Here is a 24,176-nt window from a genome sequence, read left to right as displayed (position 1 = left end):
GTAAAAATTAAAAAGGTGCCTCTAGCAGGGAAGGGATTCTCTGCCACTTGCCCCCCACTCTGGGCGACCCTGCCACTGGGCGCGGGGCCCTCTTAAGCGCGGGGCCCGATTCGGGGGAATTGGTGGAATTGGCCTAAAGCCGGCCCTGAGGGGAAAAGTTTACTTCTGTCACCCATCTCAAACAAACAAACAACCCTCTTCTTCCCAGAAAACCTAAAACTGGATGCTATGGGGCATATGAGAAACTTTCTTAGCAACCTGTATTTTGTGACTGAAAGGGAGCAATTCTTCTATTGCAGCTGTTATTTCTGGGAGGACTCCATTCCTTACACTTACTTTCCTCACCGTACGATGATAAAGTTCTGACGATTAATGGTGTTGCAAATCCAACTTGCAGTATGTAGGACTGCTACACTGAAATAAAGATGATCTCATGAAAAATGGAATGGGTGGCAACGGCCTTCATAATATCTTATCGGCATCCCATATTTCTCCCTCACAATGCAATCTGTTCCTCTTCGATTTTGTTCCTCAGATCTGATCTTTCTCTTATACTATCAGTTCATTTATAGATACATTGGTGACTCATTTTTGCTGCGTTACACCCACCTTTTGTGCTTCTTTTTCTTTCCCTTTCCTCTATTCTCTACAAGATTTATAGCAATGCTCCCTCCACCTCCAACCTCTTTGGCAGCCTCTGTGTGCATTAGCTTAGTAAACTGCTGTTTTCAAATCTTTCCTGCTTCAGTGCTCCCCTTGATCAGTGGTGCCCCACAATGCACTGTGCATATTTCACCCAGGGAAACTCGTAGGTGTCCAGAATTTTGAATATAACATCTGGTCTGGTCCCAGCAAAGATTTCCAGATCACACAAGAGTTTGCCATTGAGCAAAGGGGTAAAGGGCCCTTTGTGGAAATGGGGCCAGGAAGAGAAAAGGAAATTAAGGGAAAAAAGGGAAATTAAGGCAGCTTTATTAGGAATCACTGAACAGGTCTGAAGAGCAGCAAATTGCAGTCAGGGTGGGTGAATGAGGGAGGGAGGTAGAGGAGCTAAAGTACAAAAAAACAGCTATGGATCCGTTATGGAAGTTACCAGTTCAAGCCAGGATGTATTTTTTCCAAACCATTTCCCCAAGCTTGACTTTCAAACCAGCTGATGGATACATGCAGAACTGTGATAAAACTTGAATCACTAGTTACTAGGATCTACCTTCCACAGCAGTTGAGTTAGTAGACATAAGTAAACAGGCAAACAAGGTTATTACTCTCTAGGAGCTGTCATCTGGAGGGAGAGAGAATGAGAAATCAGAGCAGCGAGGAGCAGAAAATTTCTTGGTGTTAATAACTGGAAATCTGCTATTTCAGTCTGTGGATTAAGAGCTTAATATCCTCACTGATAATATGAATAGGTAAATCTTACCATCTGCCACTTTCCATTGTAGTAATAAGCAATCTTTTGTAAATCAGAGCATACTATTGTGGTATGAATGGTGTGAATCGTTTATTCATGCTTACATAAAATCCTTAAGTTTTAAGATTTTAAAAAATACAGTCAAGCTGTGGAACTCTTTACCAGAATATGTTGTGAAGGCCAAGACTATAACAGGGTTCAAAAAAGAGCTAGATAAATTCATGGAGGATAGGTCCATCATGGCTATTAGCCAGGATGGGCAGGGATGGTGTTGCTAGCCTCTGTTTGCCAGAGCTGGGAATGGGTAACAGAATATGGATCACTGGATGATGACCTGTTCTTTTCATTCCCTCTGAAGCACCTGGCATTGGCCACTGTCGGAAGACAGGAGACTGGGTTAGATGGACCATTGGTCTGACCTAGAATGGCCGTTCTTATGTTCTTATTAATCACCTACTTGTCATAATTAAAAAATAGAACTCCTGTTTACATTCCTTTCTCCAAGGAAATTTTTGGGGCTCAGTTCTAATTCCTTAACTATGTTTTTTCATTCATCTGGCACATGGTCTGTTTTTAATTGAAAGTTACTCATGAGTGATAGGCTTCTGACAATTGTTTGTTTATTTATTTATTTAAATTAAAAAGACACTATTTTTTTTTTCTTCTTTTTTTTTTTAGTGGAAGGAGTGCAGACCAATTATCTAGTCTTTGCAAATAAGTATAAGGAGAAATGCACTTTTTTTAAACTTAAATGTTGGGACAACACACATATTCCCATATTATTCTGAACATTGCACTAAACAAAACCTGAATACTGTATCCATAGCTTACCTGCAAGATCTCTTGTAGCTGCAGATGATGGAAATAATGATCAGAGTTTTAAAATGTTTTGGATCTTGTGCCTGTAATTCTTAAATGTGTAATAGTTCATACTGAACTGATATAAAAGGCCAAATTCTGCTCTCATGTACCCTAGTATGAATCAAGAAGTCCACTGACAAATCAAATTAGTCTAGATTTGAGCCCCGGTCCTGCAAACTACTCCTTAGGGGTGGAATGTATGCCTGCATAGAACTCAGGTTCCCGTGAGGGTCTGCCTGGGCACATGTGTCCCTGTGTGGAGTAGGTTGCCAGTTTAGTGCCTGAGCCCTGTCTTCACAGGATAGACTTCTGTTCTCTATCAAAAGAGGGGCTGTAGTACTGAAAAACAATGCACAAGAGAAAAATAAAAGATTAAGGAACAGCAGGGACTATTTTGAAGTCACTTGGAAGCCTGCTAGAAATCAGTGATATTTCAGTGCTATTTTTATATGCCATAGATAAAAGATTAGGGAAGGGGGAATAACAGAGATTTTTGGGCAAATTAACATGATTTTGTATAGCAGCATGGCAGAGGTGGGTTTGTAAGAGTTACGTAGAGGTGGAGAGGACAGGGCAGATAAGCTTAGGGAGGATGGAAGTGCTAGAGTATTGCCAAGTGTTGTTTTGTATCATTACACCTGTAATAAAATAACCGTTTGTCTTCATTTTTGAAAACCATTTAACCAAAAATCTAATACAGAAAAAAATGAAGTTTAATGTCTTCCACAGACAATTAATAAAATGTCACCTACGTCCTTAAAAATGACTTTGAGACAACTTAGAGAAGGAGCTTCCATGAACTTGCAAGATGTACTAACTATGGAATACAGACTGAGCCAGGCATGCATGGTAAGAAAAAAGTAGAAAACATTTGCCCCTTCCAGACATGAGGAGCTGGTTGCCCACTTTTGCAATGCCATACTAATTATACCAACAAATATAGCTGAGAAATATATCACTGTCAGTATCTTAGTGGTGTCTTTGTTCAAAATGGCAGTTTCCATTTGTATGCCTGCTTGTGCAACTGGAAGGAAAGGTAGCCAGCAAAACGAGGTTATAGGAGGGACAGTGGTTTACTAAGAAAAATATGGTGAAGCTACAATATGGAGAATTAAATAATAAGTAGTGTACAGTACTTAGCTTGGTGAAGTAGTTCTGGTGCAGCAGCATAGTTGTCTGAATGAAACCCTGTACGATTCCTGACAGGAAGCCTGCTCTGTTAATTTAGTCACTTTTTGTCATATAAAATATGAAATGACATAAAAATATTATTTTTGAATTGATAGTTTTGTTTCAGATAGACCTTGGAAATGTGTGGCATGCCTCATTCGTACTGAAAATATAATTACTCCCTTCCTCAAATGAGTATTGTCACTCCATTTCTAATAAAACGCAATCAGGATAATTATTATTAATTATTTAACTGAAAAGTGTGATAAGCATACACAGTACATCACAAAACAAATGAAGACAAGGGCTCTCTGCCTTGAGGAGTTTACAGTCTAAAGACCAATCCTGTGAGCCTCATTGTGGGGAACTCCCATACAATGTCAATGTGATGTGCCATGGACGGATGATATGACCATAATTCAGTCAACCACAGTGCACAAGACAGCAGTTCAAATGATAGGAGGTTTGGAGCTATGTTAGTAAGATGGATCAGTATAGGAAGATTTTGGATGGGAGGAGAGCACTTGGTGGATGGACTCAGAAGGTTGTTCCAAACATAGGGTGTAGCATGAAAGAAGGTGCAAAAGCCAGAATTGAGGGAAGAGACAAGGGAGCAGTTAGGTGAGAACATCCACAGGAGTGTAATAGTAAGAGAACAAGACGAGAGCAGTGGAAGTGGAGTTGGGTAGAGGCTTGTGTAACATGGACTTGATACAGAAACAAGGAGCCCCCAGTGAAAGGGGGGTGAAATGGAATGTATTGTTTACATGTTTCTTTGTCTTTCAGAGTGGCCATGACTTCTATGAAGGTGTTCGAGCAGGTAAGGATGCACACCAGAAAGATCGCTTAAAGTTAATAGTGGGTAAAACACATTGTTTTATTGCTCATTTGTAGATATAAGTAAAAGTGCAGCAGTTTGGTTGACAGTAATATCCAGTACCATCATCTTAGTGAATATGGTCAATACATTAATTTATCCTACTCATTGTATTCCCTCCATGCAGCCATAGATTGCCAGCTGGCCTGTTGTCATTCTGTAACACGATAGAAAAAGGCTTTCTTGTGAATGTAAAGTATTTTTAGTGTTTTATACACGTGTTCCCCTTGCACCATTAACTGCTAGCACAGCACCATGAAAACATTTGCACCAGGACATCTGAAAGGAACAAGATATATCCAGTGTGGGCAGTAATGAGCAATGACGATGTGAAGCATGATCTACCATCACTCATGCATTCAGTTCGGTTCTGGTGTCAGCCAGAGTGCTAGGTAGTCAGACCATTTATAAAATCAAAAGGTAAAGTTAGCAACAGATACATTGGTTGTTTCAGGATAGAAGCACACTCATTAGCACAGGAACTATTTTTGGCAAATGTCTCATATATTATCATTACCTAAATCTTACCATAGAAAACATTCCTGGGTACATAAACTTTTGATGTTTTTTTAACCATTTCTCAGTATTACGTAGGCAGGAAAGGTACCGGCAGCAAACAGCGAGGCTTTTGTCTATTGGATTGATCTGGGAGTCAGACTAAGGTTCTCTCCTCAGCTCTACCATTGAGTCACTATGTGATCTTGTGCAAGCCTCTCAGTCTTTGTGTCTCAGTTTCCCCATCTGTAAAATGGGACTTGGTGGTAAGAGCTGATGCACGTAGCACAGCATGAGACACCGATGGAGATGGTTTCCTAAGGAGATTACAGTGTAAGACAGCAGATCTAGTTAAGACTGAGGGACCCAGATGAGATTTTAATTCAGAATTTAATTAATTTAAATATTATCTCCTTTTCTCTAATAATCCTTATCTACCTTTGTAAAGCAATTTAAGCTCTGTGGATGAAGGGTGTTAAATGTTAACTATTAATAAAGGAACCTCAGGCATCTTACCGTATCTATCAAAGGACAGGTATGGCTTCATTGTGCTAGCTAACAAGAGAAGGAAACAGGCACAATTTAAAAGATGCTGTTCCTAGAATATGTTCTAAATCTATGGGAAAATATGCACAATCCCCGAGATATATCTGTCTGGAAAATGGCAGTCCTCACTGAGAGGCCAAGAGAGAGAGTCAAGCAGTAGACGTGATTCTCATTTGTAATGCACAAGGTCATTAAAATCATCTGGGAACTGGGCAGAGGACAGAGACAGATTACTTGTCCCAGTGTTCAAGATAACCACACAGATCGCTGATTGAGAAACAAGCATCAAGGGGCAACAGCTGGGAAACTTCCATTTGCTGCATAGTATCTCTTTCTTGTGTGTGTTATAGCACGATTACATGATGATTAGAATAGGCCTATGGGTAATAGAAAATATTCAGATTTCATTGTGCAATATATAACTGGCAATTTTATCAATTGCTCTTGAATCATTTTTTACCCCAAGCTGCCCCCTACTCGCACTGAGTAGTGCCTTACTCTGTGAATAATCTCCCTGAAATCACTAAGACCACTTGTCAGATAAGGTGCTTATTTAATGTGAGGAAGGGTGGCAGAAACTGGCCCTTAAAGATGAACTGTAATGTTTTTTTCCATATATATATACACACACACACACACCATTAACAGCTTGATCTTTCAAGGTGCTGAGCACCCTCAACGCCCATGAAGATGCTCAGCACCTCACAGGATCAAGCCCTACTTGAATAATATGTGGATGTAAAAATTAGAACAATATTCTTAAGTGGTTGCCATTAAAAGACAGCATTTGCCAAGTTACACAGAGGAGTATCATAGATAACAAAGATTTGCCCTATATGAAAAAAAAATTCTAAGGTATTGAGTGGCACGTGTGATTAGTTGCAATAGCACAGGTAGCTAGGCAGAAATGTATGTGTGGAATTTTCAAAACAATTTTTAGGTCTGGCTGTTACTGGTTTCACATCGCCACCACTGCAAATGGTTGTTGTGCTGTTGCTTTCCATCCTGGAGAACAGACATTCTTCTGACATAGGGCTTGTCCCTGAGAAGTGCTGAGCACTTCTCCCAGTAAGTGGGAGCGGCTGTGCAAATCCCATTAAAGCCAATGTGAGTTTCAGGTGCTAATCACCTCTTAACATCTGTCTGTAATCAAATGCATGAGGGTCTACAGAGCTTGTTCTTTGGAGGTCAGATATTTACTAGTATTAAAAGTGGAGTTCATGTTAAATCAATGTTAACTTAATAACAAGGAATGAACTTGCCTTTAATCAGCTGTGGAAGTCTCCCAACTTTCTCATCTGTTCGACAACATTTCTTTCCCCCCAATATCAGGGTGATGAAAACTTTCTGTTTCTTGAGTCATTTTAATTGATACTATTTGAGAACATTTTAACAACCCAGATTCTGTGATTATGGAATGTTTGGTTTCCATTGAAGAAGGCAAACTGTGGCTACTTGGATAAAGATTTAGAAAGGCAAAGCCCTGGGGTCAAAAGTCTTTCAGAAATCTGGCCTATGAAACAACACTGCTAACTGGCAATCAGCTGCAGCAACAAGCAAGGGAAGAAAAACAGTATGTTTAGGGTGAACAGGGTTAGCTGTGATATGTCAGGCAGTCCTCAGGGTTTTGAAATTAGCCTGAAAAGGAAAGTGCTAGTTTTAAGCATAAGAAAAGGAGCTTCCTGCTAGTTGTTGTTTCCTGTTTACTGGATGAAACCTATCTTGTGCACATAGCCTCCATTATCTCCAAGAGCAAAGGCTGTAGGGAAATGAGTTCTGCAACCCTAACTCCCTGGCTGTCCAAGTCATATTTGGTTTCAGCTGTGGTTGAAGATGTCCATAAGTAACCCTGATAAAATTCCAGCCCAGTTAAGTGTGGTCACTGAGCCTACCGCACTCCTTTCAGGTCTAACTTAACCTGCCTCCTAAAGGACAAGAGAGTGAACATATTTGCTACAGCAGCAGATCTAGGGCCTCTGGGGGTGGCACTAGCCCTCCCCTCTTCAATAAATAAATGACTAAATGCTCCAGGCGTATAATACTTGTTAAGCTACATGTCCTGAGACTTCATGGATTGAGGTCAGGCAGGACCATTATGATTATGTAGTTTGAGCTCCAATATAACACAGGCCATATGTGTAAATAAGAAGAATAGTTTGACTGCACAGTGGTGTAAGGGAAAGGAAGTTTTCTGTGCCACACACAGAACTGGTTGTTGTGAGGCTGGCTTGAATGTTCTAGAGGCAGCCACCATGTTTCAGGAGGTGGAAACTGAACCAGCACACACTTTGAATGTTAACAGCAGAATGATTGATTTGTTTTTCTCCCCTGGAAGCAGCAGCATAGCTGCTTCATTCAAACCCGTACAGTAGATTACCCTCTTTTGCAAATTAAAATTCCTGTAGCCATAATATTAACCTTTGAGGAACAAGGTTGAAAGGCTTTCTGCCCACTATCTAATGAGTTCATGACTGGTGCTTAAAATAAGAAAGTCCAAGTCAATATGATCAGAGTAAAACTGAAGAACATCTTTTCTTTTCATGTGAATACATTTTTTAAATTTAAATGTGGAGGGCTTTTATTTTTCAATAACGTATTTAGTCAAATCATTGAGCTACATAATCAGACTCATAGACTCATAGACTCATAGACTTTAAGGTCAGAAGGGACCATTATGATCATCTGGTCTGACCCCCTGCATGCTGCAGGCCATAAAACCGTCCCTACCCCTTCCCTGGACTCTGCTGTTGAAGTCCCCAATCCTGTTTAAGAGTTCCCTGAAATTGTATACAGAGGAATCAAAGACCTTCTTGAAATTCCATTCAGATTTTTTTCCACACCATATGATATTGTTTATTGTTCCTTTCTGCTGGGGGCAGTCTCTTTCTGGTTATTTAAAAGTCTCTTCTACTAACATATCAGTAACAGTAATTAGCCTCTGATTAGCTCATCTCCAGCTATATGTAAGAGCTCCACCTGGAATTTAAATTTCTTACTTTGCCTTCTCTTTTTTCCTAACTAAGATCAATTTCTTCTCCTGGTCTGTTGGGAATGGATCTCTGCATCATGTTTTCTTGTGTTATATTTTTGCGTATTGCCTATTTATTACTGATTTTTATATACAGCATTGGGGATATATTCCAGTATTGTGCAGAATATACATATTGCAATAGTAATTCTTCAGAGAAATTATATCTCTTCTATGTCTCTTTATTAATAGCTATATATAACTTTACTGTTGATTTTCCTATGAGGATATCCTGCCATATTGTTTTCCCCATTATTATTATTATATTAGTTTATATGACATTCCCGTAGGAATTTAAGTGTTTACCCTCTAGTCTTCAAGAGTGAGATGCTGCATGAGGATTTAATAATTATTTTTTAATGAAAGCATCCTACACAGAGCCCTATAATTCCATCCAATCTCCAGGAGATGGGCTATATATGGTCGGATTGAGCAGCAAGTCTACAATAAACGAATGGTTGGAGACTTGCGTGATAATAGTATCGATCAGCATAGTTTGTGAAAGCTATATTGGATGGGGTTGTTATGGGGATTTCTGGAGCAATAAAATATTGCCAGTGTCATGCAACTCAAGGGTGTGACTTTGTTCGGTGAACATTCCCAAAAGGTTAAAAAGTCAAGCTGTTACTTAAGCTAAATACACTGTACTGCATATTGATTTTACTCCTGATATATACTAAATATAGCAACTATATAATCTACTCTCTTGATGTGATCTGAAGCCCTCTTGATTGAGAAAATTCAATAATAACTTCACCTCTTTCTGCTTTACCTGATAGTGCTGATTGACAAAGACCAAGTCCCAAAATGGAAGCCGGCTACCTTAGAAGAAGTAACAGATGAATTTGTGGACAATTGCTTTAAGTCATTGAGAAACAGCGATCTCAAATTATAATGATGGTGTACAAGCCTATCAAGGGTGTATTCCTCTGTATAATTCTAGGATACAAAAATTAATAATGTTGCAGAGACTTTGATGAAGGAGGTATGGTAACACTCTTGGGTCTAATCTGCTTGAGATGCATAGTCTGTAGTTTTTACTGTGTCTGTAGTACCATAAGGAGAAAATTGAATCAGGGGAATAAACTGCTTGAAGAAAAGCTTTTTACTAATTGCTATTATGTAATAAAGACCATTTGATTTTTGGAGACATCTGTTAGTTTAGTGGGGCGATGCTGAGGAGGCAGCCTGTTTCAGTGAATAGTGTATTGGACTGGGAGGCAGGAGATCTGGGTATTCCAGCGTCTACCACTGATCCACTAAATTGGTTCTGTGCCTCAGTTTCTCCTTTATAAAGTGTAGATAAAAATGTTTAACTTCATAAAGCACTCAGAGCTAGAGATGAAAATGACATGTATGTGAGTGTGCTTGGTAGTGGGCAGTATTTTCAATAATACCAAAGTAAACAGACTATTCTAATAACTTACTAAATTGACAACAAGAAGTTCCTATGCTACTGATTTAGCATCAGGTCAGTATTATGACCTAGTATGTGATACAGCTTCGTTGTCTGGAATGGAACTCCAGTTTTACAGATGAAATGGTCAGCCAACCTAGCATATGAATAATATTTTACAGAGCTGACCAGATTTAACTGTATTTTTAATACAATTGCCATTTACCACACTTTAGGTTATTTTTACAGTTTAATCTCTATAAAGATACCCTCCATAACAAGGCATTTACCTTGACTTGATAAATCACTAGTGAACTTTCCCTGGTTTTGTGACGACAGTTGAATTCAGTGGTGGAATAATTGCCTCAAAGTGTGGTGAACATTGAGGGCCAAATTCACTGTGGCAGCAGCTGCAGCTCTGTTAACTTCAGTCATGCACGGATGATCTTGACAATGCATGACTGCAATTTAGCTGTACTGACCAATAAGTGATAATTCTGTCTCTACATCACAGGGATAAGGGCCACATGCAGCCTAACAAGGAAGATCTACTGCACGGGGACAAGGGCAGGATTTGTGGAGGCTATGGAAGGGGTGCACACCCCTAAATGGTGCTGCTTAGATTATGTGAGTAGAGGGACTAGAGAATACATTGCCTCAAGGATCCTCAAATCCAGTGGTTTTCAACCTTTTTTTCATTTGCTGACCCCTAAAAAATTTCAAATGGAGGTGTGGACTCCTTTGGAAATCTTAGGCATCGCCTACAGACCCCCAGGGGTCATGAACCACAGGTTGAAAACCACTGACCTAGTCCATTCCCTCAACTAATGGATGTGGGGTGTATTAGAAGCCTACTCCAGTCCTTAGACTGAAGTATCCGCTGCAGAGTGGTTCTGCTCCTGTTCCACATACAGGGTTCTAGTGAGTTCTCCCTGCTTAGCCCAGTTCCTGGGGCTGAATGCAAAGGAAATGATACTAAGTGGTAGGAAAACCAAGTCTGCTGTCAGGCCCACTGGCTAGTGCACTTGTTGTCCGCAACAGTAGCTGGAAAAAAGCCAAAGGTAAAAATTGGAAAGACTCTAACCAAAACATTAAAAATGACTGAAAACTGCTGTCTGGCTGCAACATTCATGCTTCAGAGCTAGTGTGTAATTTTCACTTTCTTAACAAAAAGTGAAACTGGAGTTCATTAAGTTTCCCAGATTTAAGAGCTTGATTAGAAAGCCCCCATCAGTGACTATTTCAACTTGATAATAGAAAATGGGAGCAGAGGCGAAGGAAGGGGGAAGGAGGACCAGGAAACTTTTTTTAAACCATATAATAAAAAACCCTCCTCAAATGTGCATTAAAGACTGCTGTTCCATCTCAGGCTTCCGCTGATGTTAATAATGCCCTGAAGTTCCATAATGTAACCAGAGCCAATGGATGTAATTATATCCTTATTACGTACAATTAGCATTTCCACAATTCTATATGTCGTACATGGCCACTGATCTCTGTTCTGTTTGTTCAAATGGAGACTGTGCTTTTTATAGTTGACAGGGTAAACTTCAGCAACTCTTTTTCCAGTTATTTCTATGGCAATAGACAAGGTCATCACAAATGTAAGTTTTTGACATCTCTGAAGACTCTAGTCAAGAGGAGGAAAATGAGCTGAAAGGGGAAGAGCTTTTATTCAAACAAACGTGTTCAGTAATTGGCACTGCCAAAATAAAATAGAATGACAAAGCAGAAAGAGACCGCAGAGTTGTTTACAAGGTCCTCAAAGGTGTGCAGCAATTAGCCCTACACACTACATAATTTAGGCAGCTAGTTGACCTGTAATCTCTTGGTGCAGATAATTAAGGGAGAAAGACAGAAAAGCACTGGTGTCTTGACTATTCACTAATAGCTCCTCTACTCAGTGGCCTTGCCTTTAAAGTGCGGTGGTAAAATTTCAGTCCAGCTGCCAGTTAGAGTAATGAGATACATTTTGTTATTAATGGTAAAATTTTCAAAAAAAGAACCACCAAAACTTTAAATGATTATAAGCTCTGAAGGAACAAGGTAAGTTCTCATATATTCAGCAAAATTCTGTTTGTTCCATTATTCTTGTGCAAAATGTAAAGTCATCTATTGTGTGTTTAATAAACGAGGCCAAGATTTTGAGCTCCTTGCGGCCGGAATCATGCCGTCTCTGCTTGCAAAGTACATAGCACACTGCTGGCATTGCAAGATTTTATATGTATAAATTAATATACTCAGAACGGGATGTAATGTGTATTTTAATCAAATAAAAACCTTACAAGCAATTAATTACAACTTAATTTTATTCAGTTAAGAAAATGTTTTCACAAAAATATTGTAAAAATATATGGTCATACTAGAGTTTGGATCCAGCTCTGTCATGCTGCTGAAATGTCAGTTTTACAAAGTTGTGCTGTAGTTAGTTTTTGAACCAAAAGTAGAGCATCAAGCAAGGCAGATAACATGCATTAGCGAGATACAATTGTCACTGTTTTGTGGGCAGTTGCATGGACATTGCATACCGTATAGTATAACTAATGAAAAAGAATCCGTAAATGTTTTTCCAAAACATGTGTGCCTGTCATACAAGTCCTTCAATATACAATCTTAAAGGAAAAAACTAGTTGCAACTTTTGTTGTAGAGCCACTGTTGCAGCTCTATCATAAAAATTATATTACCATTAAAATCAAACTACTATTGAGTGGCTATTGTGTAATTTCATTGAGGATATCAGTTAGGTAAAGGTCTTTATCTTTATTGTGAAGGACAGTAGCAATATCCTTACCAAAAATCCTGCAAAGTTCTGGGAGGTTACTGTAGAATACTGTCCTGTGGTCTTAAGGATACAGGCATCATTTGCAAAGGTCAGTGTCCTACAAAACTTAAATGGCTAAAAAGTCAAATTGTTTTCCTGCGATGCAGCTATGTACACGGCTGTCCCTAGTGCTCCTGAGCCTATTTTCCATCCGCTCTGTGCTTGCCTGAAGTGCTGTCTTAGAAAGCATTGTTCCTGTCAGACACTGCTAGAGTAGCACTCTGGGTTGTTTGAGAGCGCTGTGAATTGTCAGGAAGTAGGAGAGAAGAACAGGTTTGGAAGTCACAGGTAGGAGTCAGATATGAAAAGGATTAGCAGTAGGAGACAATTTTAGTAGGGGGCCTATTGTAGGTGGTATTTGTAGGTAGAGTGTAGAGTTCATAACTTTACAGATGCTAAGTATTCCGCTAGCTCTGTCTGGCATACACTGTTTACCTTCAGCTGGGTAATTTTCTCCTTTGATTCTTGTGCATTTAACATGCTTTCTGATGGATGGTTGTGGGAGCTGTGATTCAGCTACAAGTCTAATGCCCGAGTGTCTTGTGCAGGGAAAGGTGCAATTCAGCCATAAACAAAACCACGCTCCTGGCAGAGAAGCTGCTTTCAAGCTGTGTATTTACTATCTCAGCGCTGGGAAATGCCAGACCCTCCAGCCAATACAGAAAAGGAAGGAGGCAGTCTGTTCCTCTTGCCCACCCTTCCTTCCTCCTTCCCTGCTCCCTTTTAGCAGTGACTTCAGCAGTGGGAGTACATTGTCAACTTGCTCTGTTGTGCCTACTGGTGTCTCATCTCCCAGCCTTTAAAAAACAAAACAAGAAAACCCTCTCTCACTAAAGCCTGTTCACAGTCACCAAGAATCAGGTGGACCCAACTGGGTGGTGTCAGAATAGCCCATGAGCTACTCCTTCCATCACCTCACTCCTTAAGCCATTTGGCCTTTCCAATTATGGGTGTAGACAGAATTTATCTGCTTTTATAGATAAGCTTATTGACTAAGAAGCCCAGTAAAACAGCTGAGCATTCAAGTGCCTGGAACTCTCTCTCTCTCTGTAGCTTATAGAGAGCAATCAGGCTCCTAGAAAAAAAGCCTCCTTCCCCCTTGTCTGCACACAAAGAGCAGTAGGGGGGCACTGGAAGAAGAGAAATAACTCGTATATACTAATTTGTAAATGAGGACATCATTAACTAGAGCATTTTAGTAACAAATAGTGCAGCTACTTGAGCAGGAAATGAAAAGAATGTATGTACTTAACTACAGATCTGTAGGCAGCCTTTTCCCAAACTTTGTTAAACTGACACTTGATTGCCAACATCTCTGCAAAAAAGGGACCAGTGCTGCAATTGGAATTCAGTTTAATATCTAATGTAGCTCATTCCTTGGCATTTCCTAACCAATGCTTAACATGCAACTAATGGTGTTAAGAGGTTTTTTTTGACATAGGAATAAGCTTTTACTACAACACAAGCTTCATCTAGTCGTCCTGAATTGGATTTGAAGTGTAATATGAAATCCAGCCTCCTACTCGTTAAACTGTAGTGCTGTTAATTTCAGATTACAGCTAAGTGTATTTTAAAATAAATCATGAGGAAATGTCATTTGAATAGCAGATGCACAGAAGCAATGTCTATGCAGTTCAGTTGATAGTGATTTAAAAACAAAAAAATCACTGTCAGCAATGGGACAAATTATATTTTCCTGCTGTATCATACCACACGTGATCTGATGCTAGGTGAAGGAAAGATTTGTTTTCCTACCTTTTCTCTTTCTTATATAGGAAGAGATTCCCTTTTTAGACTGATTAGTCAAACAGTAAATTAAGACAGGATTCATTTTTTTCTGGCTGATTATTCCATTTCTTTTTTAAATTCACTTCATGTTTGGAATCATCTTTTTTAATGAGGGTACCTGTAGACCATGACTGAATGTACTATACTCAGTGTAACTTCCGGGAGATTCAGTTATAGTGATGGGATTTAGATTGGACATGGTGTATCACAGGCTTTGTCTAGTAACACAATGGCCCATTTGAAAATACAGATATAGAGAAGAAGACAGTATTCAATAGACTGGATCCAAATTGTTTTTCCTTTTCTTCAAGGGCTTGGGAAAATATTCTAAATAGCAGCAGAGTGAGATCTATGGAATTAACTTCAGTGTGAATAAGAGACCTGTATTTCAAGTCAGTCTTGGGCAGCGGTATTGGAAACTACTCTTCATTTATGAAATTTACTCCTGGTAAATTGTCATTTACCTGTATACACTAACCCAAAATAACTTGTGTCTCCTTTTTCAATTTGCTTCAGCTTCATAAACATCTGTATTTTCTCTCTCTTCTACATGGACAGATAGTAGCTCAGTCATAGCAGCAGCAAGAGATGAATTCCCCAAAACATTACTCAAACTATCATTTTTTGTATCATTTAATAAATTTTCACAAATGCCTTTAACTTGCCTGGAAAAGCTGTTTTTTATTTTAAAAATTGCAAACCCATTATTTGCCTGTTAAATTACAGTGGAATGAATGGAAATATGCACCTACTTTATTGACTGCCTGATCTAGGCATTTTTATTACTGACAATGGATTTTGATGGAGGAGGAAACAAATGCAAAGAACCCACGCTCCTAAAAGGCATGCAGCTGAATATTGTTTGAGTGCAAAACTATGCTCATTGGCTTTAGGTAACATATTGCAAATGCCCGTCCTCAAAATCCATCTTTGCACCTCCTGCTTAACCCACAAGATCCCAGCTGTGGTTTGGATGGGCCAGACTACAAATCCTGTTGAACAAGAGCACATTGTCTAGACTAGTTTAAAAAAATATGTTCCCTTAATGCTTTAGCCCTTCGGCTCTAATACGGTTTGGACCCAGGGCATTTAATCATCATTTAGTCAGACTCACAATTCAACTAACAGATAAAGGAGATGGCCTCTCACAGTAGCATGAGAAAGGCCTTCTGTCCCAAATGGCATCCTGTCAGTGGTATTTCAGTATAAGGCAGCATCATATTTAGATGAGATGTTCTCAGCCATTCACAGTTATACTGATTAATAAAATGAACCTTCGGGGGCATATTTATTTTCCCTCACCTTCCTGGCTAAACTAAATATCTTTGGTCTGAGTATAGTAATCATGTGTAACTGATTGCTACAGCAATGAATGTTATTGTTAACAACCTTAATTTATGCTTTTAGGGATTAGTCAATACCCTTCACCTAGTTTGCAGATGCCAAGGCATCAGTTAAATGGTTCATCAGGATAATTAGGTTATCAGTGCCTTTAATGCGTTTCCTATTGATGTGTTTAAGAAGGGCAGATTTAATGGCAGCATAATCCATATGGTTGGTTTGCTACTTTTCACTGTTACAAAGCACATTGCCTTGGCTTAACAGTCAATTAGCAGTTCACACATTTAGTCAGGTCATCCTAAAAGATCAAAGGTAAATTTCTGACGGAACCCATTCCAATTATTATGCTATAGCTCTATAATCCTGATTCCCATTTAACAGAAGTTAGAGCATTTTATCATACGTGCAATTTCTCACGTAAGATCATAGGCAGATGCAAGGCTTACACATTTGTAAAGTAATCTATTGTTACAACAGTTTTTATGCAGCACATTAAAGAAAGACAGTTTGTACCTTATCCTTAAGGATCTTTGGTGCTGATGTTGCTGCGACCATTGGGTGGTGATTACAGTTGCAGCAGTTTTGCACATCCATTTTCCTGACATTCATTATTACCAGACTCAGCACATACAAAGCAGACAGAACACACTCAACCTACAGTGGATCACAACTGATGTTGGATAAATGGATTCTGCTGTGGTCTAGTTGCTTGTGAATAAAAGGAGATTTTATGCTCCCCTGACCTTCCAGACACAGTACTGTAGTTGGAGTTATGCTTAAATCACAGCTGCTGCTTCTTGAACTTATTTATTTGCAATAGCACCAAACGTGAATTGTTTAACAGACAGATGGAGGCTTATTGAGAAGATAATCCTCGGAATTCAGGGCACATCACTTTCGATGAAAGGAATGTCACTATATTTGCTTTCAGTCACTGCCCATTGTTTCACAGCCTGATCAAGAATTTCATGAGAGAGCCGGTGCGCATAATCCAGCACTATGGTACTTGATGAGCCTCTCTCATCCAGCTTCACTGTAATCAGTGAAGATTTCTCCCCATTGCATCCTTCATCACCTTCCCTGCTCCTCTCATCCAGGATAGTGTTTGAGCCTGGAAAAGCGTTCTTGGACTTGATGCATCCCATGGTACGTCTAAAAATGTAGCTGCAAAGGTTAGTTTAGCAGCATGTTCTGAACAATTGAAATAGTTTTCTTGATTGACGCACAGCTTTTATTTCTTACTGCAAGCAGTTCCAGCAACTTCGAAAGAATAAACTGTCCCTTTTGTGCCTCCTCACATCTACAGAGATCTGTCAAAATAATGTTTTGTATAATTTCAGTTTAAGAAATTACATCATGCTTAATATTGAACAACAGAGCTACAATTGGAAGCTTAATTCACCATAGCAGGTTATAAGAGAAACATTTTGCACATGCCAGCACAGAGATTTATAGTTATTTTCATTAGTAAGATCCATCTATTACAGTTAATACAACTTTTTTTGGACTCATCAAGCAGGCCTTGAAAAGTTCAATTGTGAGAAGTGAATTGTAAGCCGTCTAGTGTCTGCAGAGTTTTGTTTTGTTGTTTTATATTCATTTCCCAGCCCTGAGCCATTACAGAGGTAGCCTGCCAAACACAAACTGATGTGGTGCCCTTTTCCTGATTCTGTACATAAATACAAGTTAATTGCAGTGGCTCTGCTGCTGCTCAGGAAAGCTAACAAGACCCTAGTGTTCACTGCTGCTCTTCAGAGCCCATTGGACAGGAGGGACTCTGACAATATCAGTGTCACTTTGCTGTTGCTCAAGAAATCTATGTATAGAGGCAATCACTGGGAGTATTCCTGAGGAAGGAAGGCCACTGTGAAATAAAAAGCTTAGGGAAATAGAGAAGCAGCACCAAGCAGGCTGGCATGGGCGTAGCAGAAACTTCTGTCCTCAACAGGCAGGACAACGCTGGAGATAGGGAAATGAGGAAGGAAGTGGTTGCTCTTCTTTCCGACTATCCAGAAGAGGGTTATAAATCTATCAAACACCTCCTAGGCCAGCATTATCCAGTGTGGGACAGAGACTGTTCAAGGGCTACCAGCCGGATAGATACAAACCCATGGTGGGGGCTGTTCAGCTTTCAAAAGAGGAAGTGCTATACTAGGCAAAAGCTAATACAGCCTCAAGCAAGGTTCCTGGAGAGCACTCTGGTAGAAATCCCAGCACCTCTCTCGACAGCGGGCTGGGGTGGGGGAGGGACGAAGGGGAGATGCGCTTCTCACTACAGCATTGCCCCTCTATCTGACTGGTTAGTGGGTGTCTCTGCCCCAGCTCTGAAAGCACCGATACCAAGACTCAGGAGAACTTCAGTGAATTCTAGGGTATGCAGATACATTTACTAGGACATGAAACAATTTCTCAGGCCATTTCCTCTGCACAGGCAAAGCAGAATCTCACTCACGTGCCTGATTTCAGTTGGCATGAACTTGCTCATTGTCATGACGGATATAATTGCCAATGAGACTAAAGAGTGCCCAGCATAGAAACCAGCTGTCCCTGCAGTTTATCCCAGTGACTAGGTACTAGGGCCAGCCAAAGTTCAACATTTTTCTGTAATTAGTCTTAAAAGAAAACTACAAGTAATCATGGCAGTGGATTATAAAGCCCTGTTCATTTGTCTTGTACAGCACAGAGGAAATAGGGGATCCAGTCCTGCCACTTGATCTTTATAGGAAGATCCTTACAACCAGAGTCCCCATTTCTAAGTCATTAGGGTCTGCCTGGGCACAAGAATTCATTCATTTGGAGAAGATTACAGGACGGAGGCTGTGGTGAGATATTTTTATGATGGAAATAGGAAGAGGCGAGAAGAGTCGTCTACTCGAATAAGAATTACATATAAAAGTTTCTTCAAGGTTTACGCGCATGGGCCAGCCATTCCCTGCAGACATTGTTTTTATAGCCTATTCCATACAGGCATTTAACAATAATTCAAGCAATTGAATTTCTCGAAAGACACATGTTGGCAGCATATTTTAGAATTAGAGACTAGTCACTAAACCAATAAATCTTACCAGCATAAAGTTTGTAATTTTACTAAACTCAGCAAAGAGCTATGAATCTCCAAAACAGACCGATTACCAGAGCCTGTTCATTATTAGGAAAACCAAAAAGGATAAGTTGATCCCCTGGTTTCACAAGAAGAAACCATTCAGCCCTAAATAGGTCTATATAAGTGACACTTATACCCATTTCCCTCATCTACATCTGTCTGCACTGAATAAACTGAAAATGTTTACAGTCTACCTAGTAGCTACAGGCGGAGCAGCTTTCACACACAAGATTTAGTGGTGCTACTGTTTTCAGAGTCATTCAAACATCTGGATAATATTAATTAATTGTGTCTTGGAAAGAATATTCTATACCCATCAACTTCTAATATCTACCATATAATACCCAATATTATTATTTCCACCTTGCAGCTGTTTTTCTGAAGCTGAACCATGAGAGACAAAAAAGAGAATTACTCAGGTAACATTTAACAATCCAGCATCATTGGTCACATAACATGTGAACAAGGGTGATCCAGTGGATGTAGTTAAGGTTTTTTTACAGATCTTTTTAGTAAAAGTCATCGACAGGTCACGAGCAATAATGAAAAATTTGCGGAAGCCTGTGACTTGTCCTTGACTTTTAATAAAAATAACCATGACAAAATGGGTAGCCCAGGGGGAGGGGAGGAGAGAAAGGGGGCTGGGAGCTCCAGGGTGCCCTCTGCTGTGGCTGGGAGCTGCTGGGGTCCTCCCTGACGCCCATAGCAGCTGGGAGCTCCGGGGGTCTCTCTTGCCACCTGCGGTGACAGGGATCCCCCATGCTGCCCGCAGTGGCTGGAGCATTGGGAGTCACTCTTGCCAACAGCAGTGGCCAGGAGCTCGGTGGATACCCCATGGCCACCTGCGTTGCATGAGAACAGCAGGGACTGCCCCAACCATCGGGTCCCCCCTGCCGCCCGGGGTGGCGGTGAGCAGCGAGGGTTCCCCCTGTCACTCCTGGTGGCTAGGAACAGCTGGGGAGCTGTGGGGCTCCCCCCTGCCACCCACGGTGGCTGGGGGCTGCAGGGCTACCCCACAGGTTGCTGCCTCTGCAGGCAGCAGGGACCCTGCAGCTCCCAGCCGACACTGGCTGAAGTCACAGAGCTCTTTGGAACTCGCAGATTCCGTGATTAAATTGCAGCCTTAGCTATAGTATACTGGGACTTTCCGAAAGCCTTTGACAAGCTCCCTCACCACAGGCTTTTATCCCATGAATGCTTACTTTCCTTAAGAGGGAAGATCCTCTCATGGATCAGTAACTGGTTACAAGATAGGAAACAAAAGGTGGAATAAACGGCCAATTTTCACAGTGGAGAGAAGTAAATAGTGGGGTTCCCCAAGGATCTGTTCAACATTCATAAGTGATCTGGAAAAATAGGTAACAGGGAAGTGGCAAAGTTTACAGAGGATACCTATCTTGAGTAATTTTTGTAAGTCCAAAGCTGACTGCAAAGAGTTACAAAGGGGTCTCTCAAAACTGGGTGACTAGGCAACAGAATGGCAGATGAAATTCAGTGTTGATTAACGCAAAGTAATGCACATTGGAAAACGTAATCCAAACCACACACATAAAATGATGGGGTCTAAATTAGCTGTTACCATTCAAAAAGAGAGATCTTGAAGTCATTGTAGATAGTTCTCTGAACACATCTGTTCAATGTTCAGAAGCAGTCAAAAAAGTTAAACAGAATGTTAGGAACCATTAAGAAAGTGATTGATAAGACAAGTTCTCATAATGCCACTATAAATCCATAGTACGCCCACATCTTGAATGCTGCGTACAGTTCTGATCACCCCATCTCAAAAAAATATATGTTCGAACTGGAAAAAGTACAGAGAAGGGCAACAACAATGATTAGGGGTATGGAACAGCTTCCCTATAAGAAGAGATTAAAAAGACTGGGAACTGTTCATCTTAGAAGAGAGAAAATTAACGGGGGGTATGATAGAGTTCTATAAAATCATGAATGGCATTGAGAAAATGAATAAGGAAATGTTATTTACCCCTTTGTGACACACGAACCCGAGTCACCCAATGAAATTAACAGGTAGCAGGTTTAAAAACCAAACATAAAGAAGTGCTGCTTCACACAAAACACAGTCAACTTGTTGGCCAGGGGATGCTGTGAAAGTCAAAACTATAAAGGGGTTCAAAAAAGAACTAGATAAGTTCATGGAGGATAGGTCCATCAAAGGCTATTAGCCAAGATAGAGCTGCAACCCATGCTCTGGGTGTTCCTAAACCTCTGACTGTCAGAAGCTGGGAGTGAACAACAGGAGATGGATCACTCAATTGCCCTGTTCTGTTCATTCCCACTGAAGCAGCTGGCATTGGTCACTGTTGGAAGACATGATACTGGGCTAGATGGACCATTGACCATTCTTACGTTCTAATAAATTTGGAGTCAGGAATTTGACAGTTCGCAAGCTATATCCAAGCCAGTTTGATACACAAAATCATCACAATGAGCAGTGTCCCCATGTGCAAAACCCCATCCCCTGCCATGTCACTCCCAGTTATGATTTAATGTATTACAAGGCCATGAATGACAATCTTTAGACTTGGCCAGGAGGGTGAATGTTAGCGATGTAAATGAAACAAGTGGATGGTTGGTGGGAGATCTGGTGGGAATACCACTGGAATATTTTGCACACTCTTAAAATGCAGTAAACTCCAGATGATGTATTAAATGTTTTAGGACAGAAAAGCCAACCTGTTTATCTAGAATTCTGTCCCACTGTAATCTGTCAGAAGCAAGAAAGGTTAAAATATCAACTCACTACAAGCCACCAGTCTTTCTATTTCTTAGACACAAACCTCTATCAGCACTGTAAAAGCATAAAACCAAAGCTGGTTATTGCCCTCTCCTAGTTAGAAACACTAAGCGCCTCAGTATAATCAGGTCTCTCCACACTTAAATACACATGCTATTATACCCCAATATCTAAAGCCAGATATGTGTGTGTGCTTACTGTAATGTTATGGCATTTTTATAAAAAACAATTAGAATTAGGCATACTAGCAATGCGTTTCCATTGTTATGATTCATCCTCAGCTTTTTCCTTTCTTCCACCTGTAGGTCTCTCCCTCCACCTCTACCTTCCTTCCTCATATTTTTCACTCCCACAGTGGCCCCACTAGCTCCCTTTCTAGCTTCATTCTCTCACTGTTCCTTTGAGTTGGTTGGGTCAGTGTGTTAGCCAGCAGTTGCTCTCTCTCTAAACATCTCCGAATACCTAACGGGGCATGTCGATGCTTCCTGAATGTTCAGGTCAGTTTTTGCAATGCTCTTTGCTCTCACTAAGTCAGGAGTACAGCAGGTTGGAAAATTTTATTTTTTTGTCAGAAAAAGCTTTTTCAATTAAACTGAAGTTGTGTGAAGTCATATAGATTTTGATGAAGTTTCCGATAGGGTAAATATTTAAACAACAACAACCACCACCTTCATTTTGGAAAATTTTGTTTTGGATTTTTTAAAATGTTTTTTCTTCATTTATTAGATTTTTATAAATTTTTTTCCAGTTAATGACGTCAGTAGTAGCAGTGCATAATGTAGCCGTCTCTACACTGTGGACATGCCATGAAATATAAAAATAAATGTTGTACGTTTTCCAGGAATTCCAAAAATATTCACTTTTGTTCCAATGCAGAGTGAAAACAATACCTCTAAGTTTCCCAGGAAACAGAAATTCTGAGTTTTAATCAGGTGTCACAAGCACTGTGCTCCACTCTGCACCAAAAAGCATCAGCCATGAATTTATATGCACAGCTGTGGTCCTCTGGAGAGTGCAAATCAATTTTCCCAGTTGGTTGTAATTTACACAGAGTAGAGCTCTGCAATCCTGCTATAAGATTAGGTTCTTGCAGCGCCTGAGCCATGGGTTTCCAACATTTGCCCTAACACTTCATTAATTAAACTAGCAAAATTCAGAGAAGGGGAGCAACTAGTTTCTAATCTGCAGGATTATAACTCTGTCCTCCACACCCAATCAAGGTCAACATCCAAAAACATATCTTGCATCAAAGAAAGAGGCTGGAATGCAGCTGAGGTTTAACCATTGGGATTCAATAGCTCGTTGTGTGTTTGTACAGCACCTAGCACAGCACGGTCTTGGTCCCTGATTACTGCTCATAGGCACTATTGTCATACAAACAAATACAGGCCTAGACCTGATGAAGCTAAGGAACAGCGAGTACATTTTTAAAAATACCTGAGTAATTTAGGAGCCTAAGTCCCATTTTCAAAAGTGATTCCGGTGCTTTTAAAAAATGTATCCAATACCTTTGTGTGAAGTAAGTTTGTAAAAAAACGCATAGGCCATAATGTTGTTGAACTCAGCACAATGGGCCACATAGTAAGAAAGAAATCTCAGGGCTTGTCCTCACTGGAAAGTTTTATTAGTTGTAACATTATTTAATTATATTGGATATATGGGTATAAATCCAGGGTGGACATTCTTATTCTAATTGACAAGTGGCTTTTTTCCAATTTAACTTAACTCCCTTTCTAAGCAGTATCAACTACACTGAAAGAGACCACTCATACCAGAATTAGGTGAGTCCACACAGAAGGAATGATAATTGGCTTAGCTAGATTGGTTTAGATTCACTCTTTAGTTTATACCAGTATAATTTTGCTGTTGAGATAAGCCCTTAACCTTGGCCCCAAAATTTTGAGACTGTTTCCTAGCGAATTGGTGAAGGATTGCTTAAATTAAGGCCAAAGCACTTTCACATGCTCTCCAGGTATAGTTGAAAGGATTTGTTTGCCCACTTCTGTGATGAATCCTCTCAGGTGACCTTGCTGCTTTCTAATGGCAGCCTATCATCACAAGCAGCATCTTCGGGCATGTCTGCACTACTAACTTTTGCTGCCACAAGTTATGTCAGCATGAAGTTGCCGCAATTAGCATATCACCTGTGCACGTACATACTTGGCTCCCTGCGTCAGTGCTGTACGTACTCACCAGGACTGCTTGTGTCGATGCACAGTACAGTGCATTATGGGTAGGTCTCCCAGTCTGCAATGTGCCACCATCCAGCACACTGTTTTGGGAAGTTTTGTTTCTGCCCCACCATGCACTGCCAAGTCACGCAGGGGTGATTAGGAGCAAGGGGTCAATTTCCCATCATGCAACTTTCCTCATCCCATAGTGTTATTTATATTAGGGTTACCATATTTCAGCAAGCAAAAAAGAGGACGGGAGGAGCCCCGCCCCTGCCCCTCCCACTTCCCGCCCCCCCCCCCGAACCCCCAACCCTCCCCCCGTTCCTTGTCCCCTGACTGCCCCCTCCTGGGACCCCTGCCCCTAACTGCCCCCCAGGACTCCACCCCCTATCTAAGCCTCCCTGCATCT

At 40.4% G+C, this 24,176-nt stretch overlaps 1 protein-coding gene and 1 long non-coding RNA gene across 2 annotated transcripts in view; one reads left to right on the top strand and one right to left on the bottom strand.

Annotated features, from left to right (window-relative positions):
- The window catches only part of HIBCH (3-hydroxyisobutyryl-CoA hydrolase), an 89,975-nt gene extending 77,900 nt beyond the window's left edge, over nucleotides 1-12,075 (top strand). Inside the window, exons 11-13 of the mRNA XM_034786058.1 lie at nucleotides 3,002-3,121; nucleotides 4,229-4,262; nucleotides 9,168-12,075. Coding sequence (XP_034641949.1) covers nucleotides 3,002-3,121; nucleotides 4,229-4,262; nucleotides 9,168-9,283 — 270 coding nt within the window. The 3' untranslated portion in view covers nucleotides 9,284-12,075. The remainder of the gene's footprint in view (nucleotides 1-3,001; nucleotides 3,122-4,228; nucleotides 4,263-9,167) is intronic.
- A 4,812-nt stretch (nucleotides 12,076-16,887) lies between these two features.
- Nucleotides 16,888-24,176, bottom strand: part of LOC117884803 — a 56,127-nt gene continuing 48,838 nt past the window's right edge. Inside the window, exon 4 of the long non-coding RNA XR_004647665.1 lies at nucleotides 16,888-17,045. This is a non-coding gene — a long non-coding RNA (uncharacterized LOC117884803). The remainder of the gene's footprint in view (nucleotides 17,046-24,176) is intronic.

The sequence above is a fragment of the Trachemys scripta genome, chromosome 11 (genome assembly GCF_013100865.1).
Source record: "Trachemys scripta elegans isolate TJP31775 chromosome 11, CAS_Tse_1.0, whole genome shotgun sequence".
NCBI classification, from domain to species: Eukaryota; Metazoa; Chordata; order Testudines; family Emydidae; genus Trachemys; species Trachemys scripta.
Note: the sequence above shows the minus strand (reverse complement) of the source record. Positions and strands in the feature narration are given on the sequence as shown.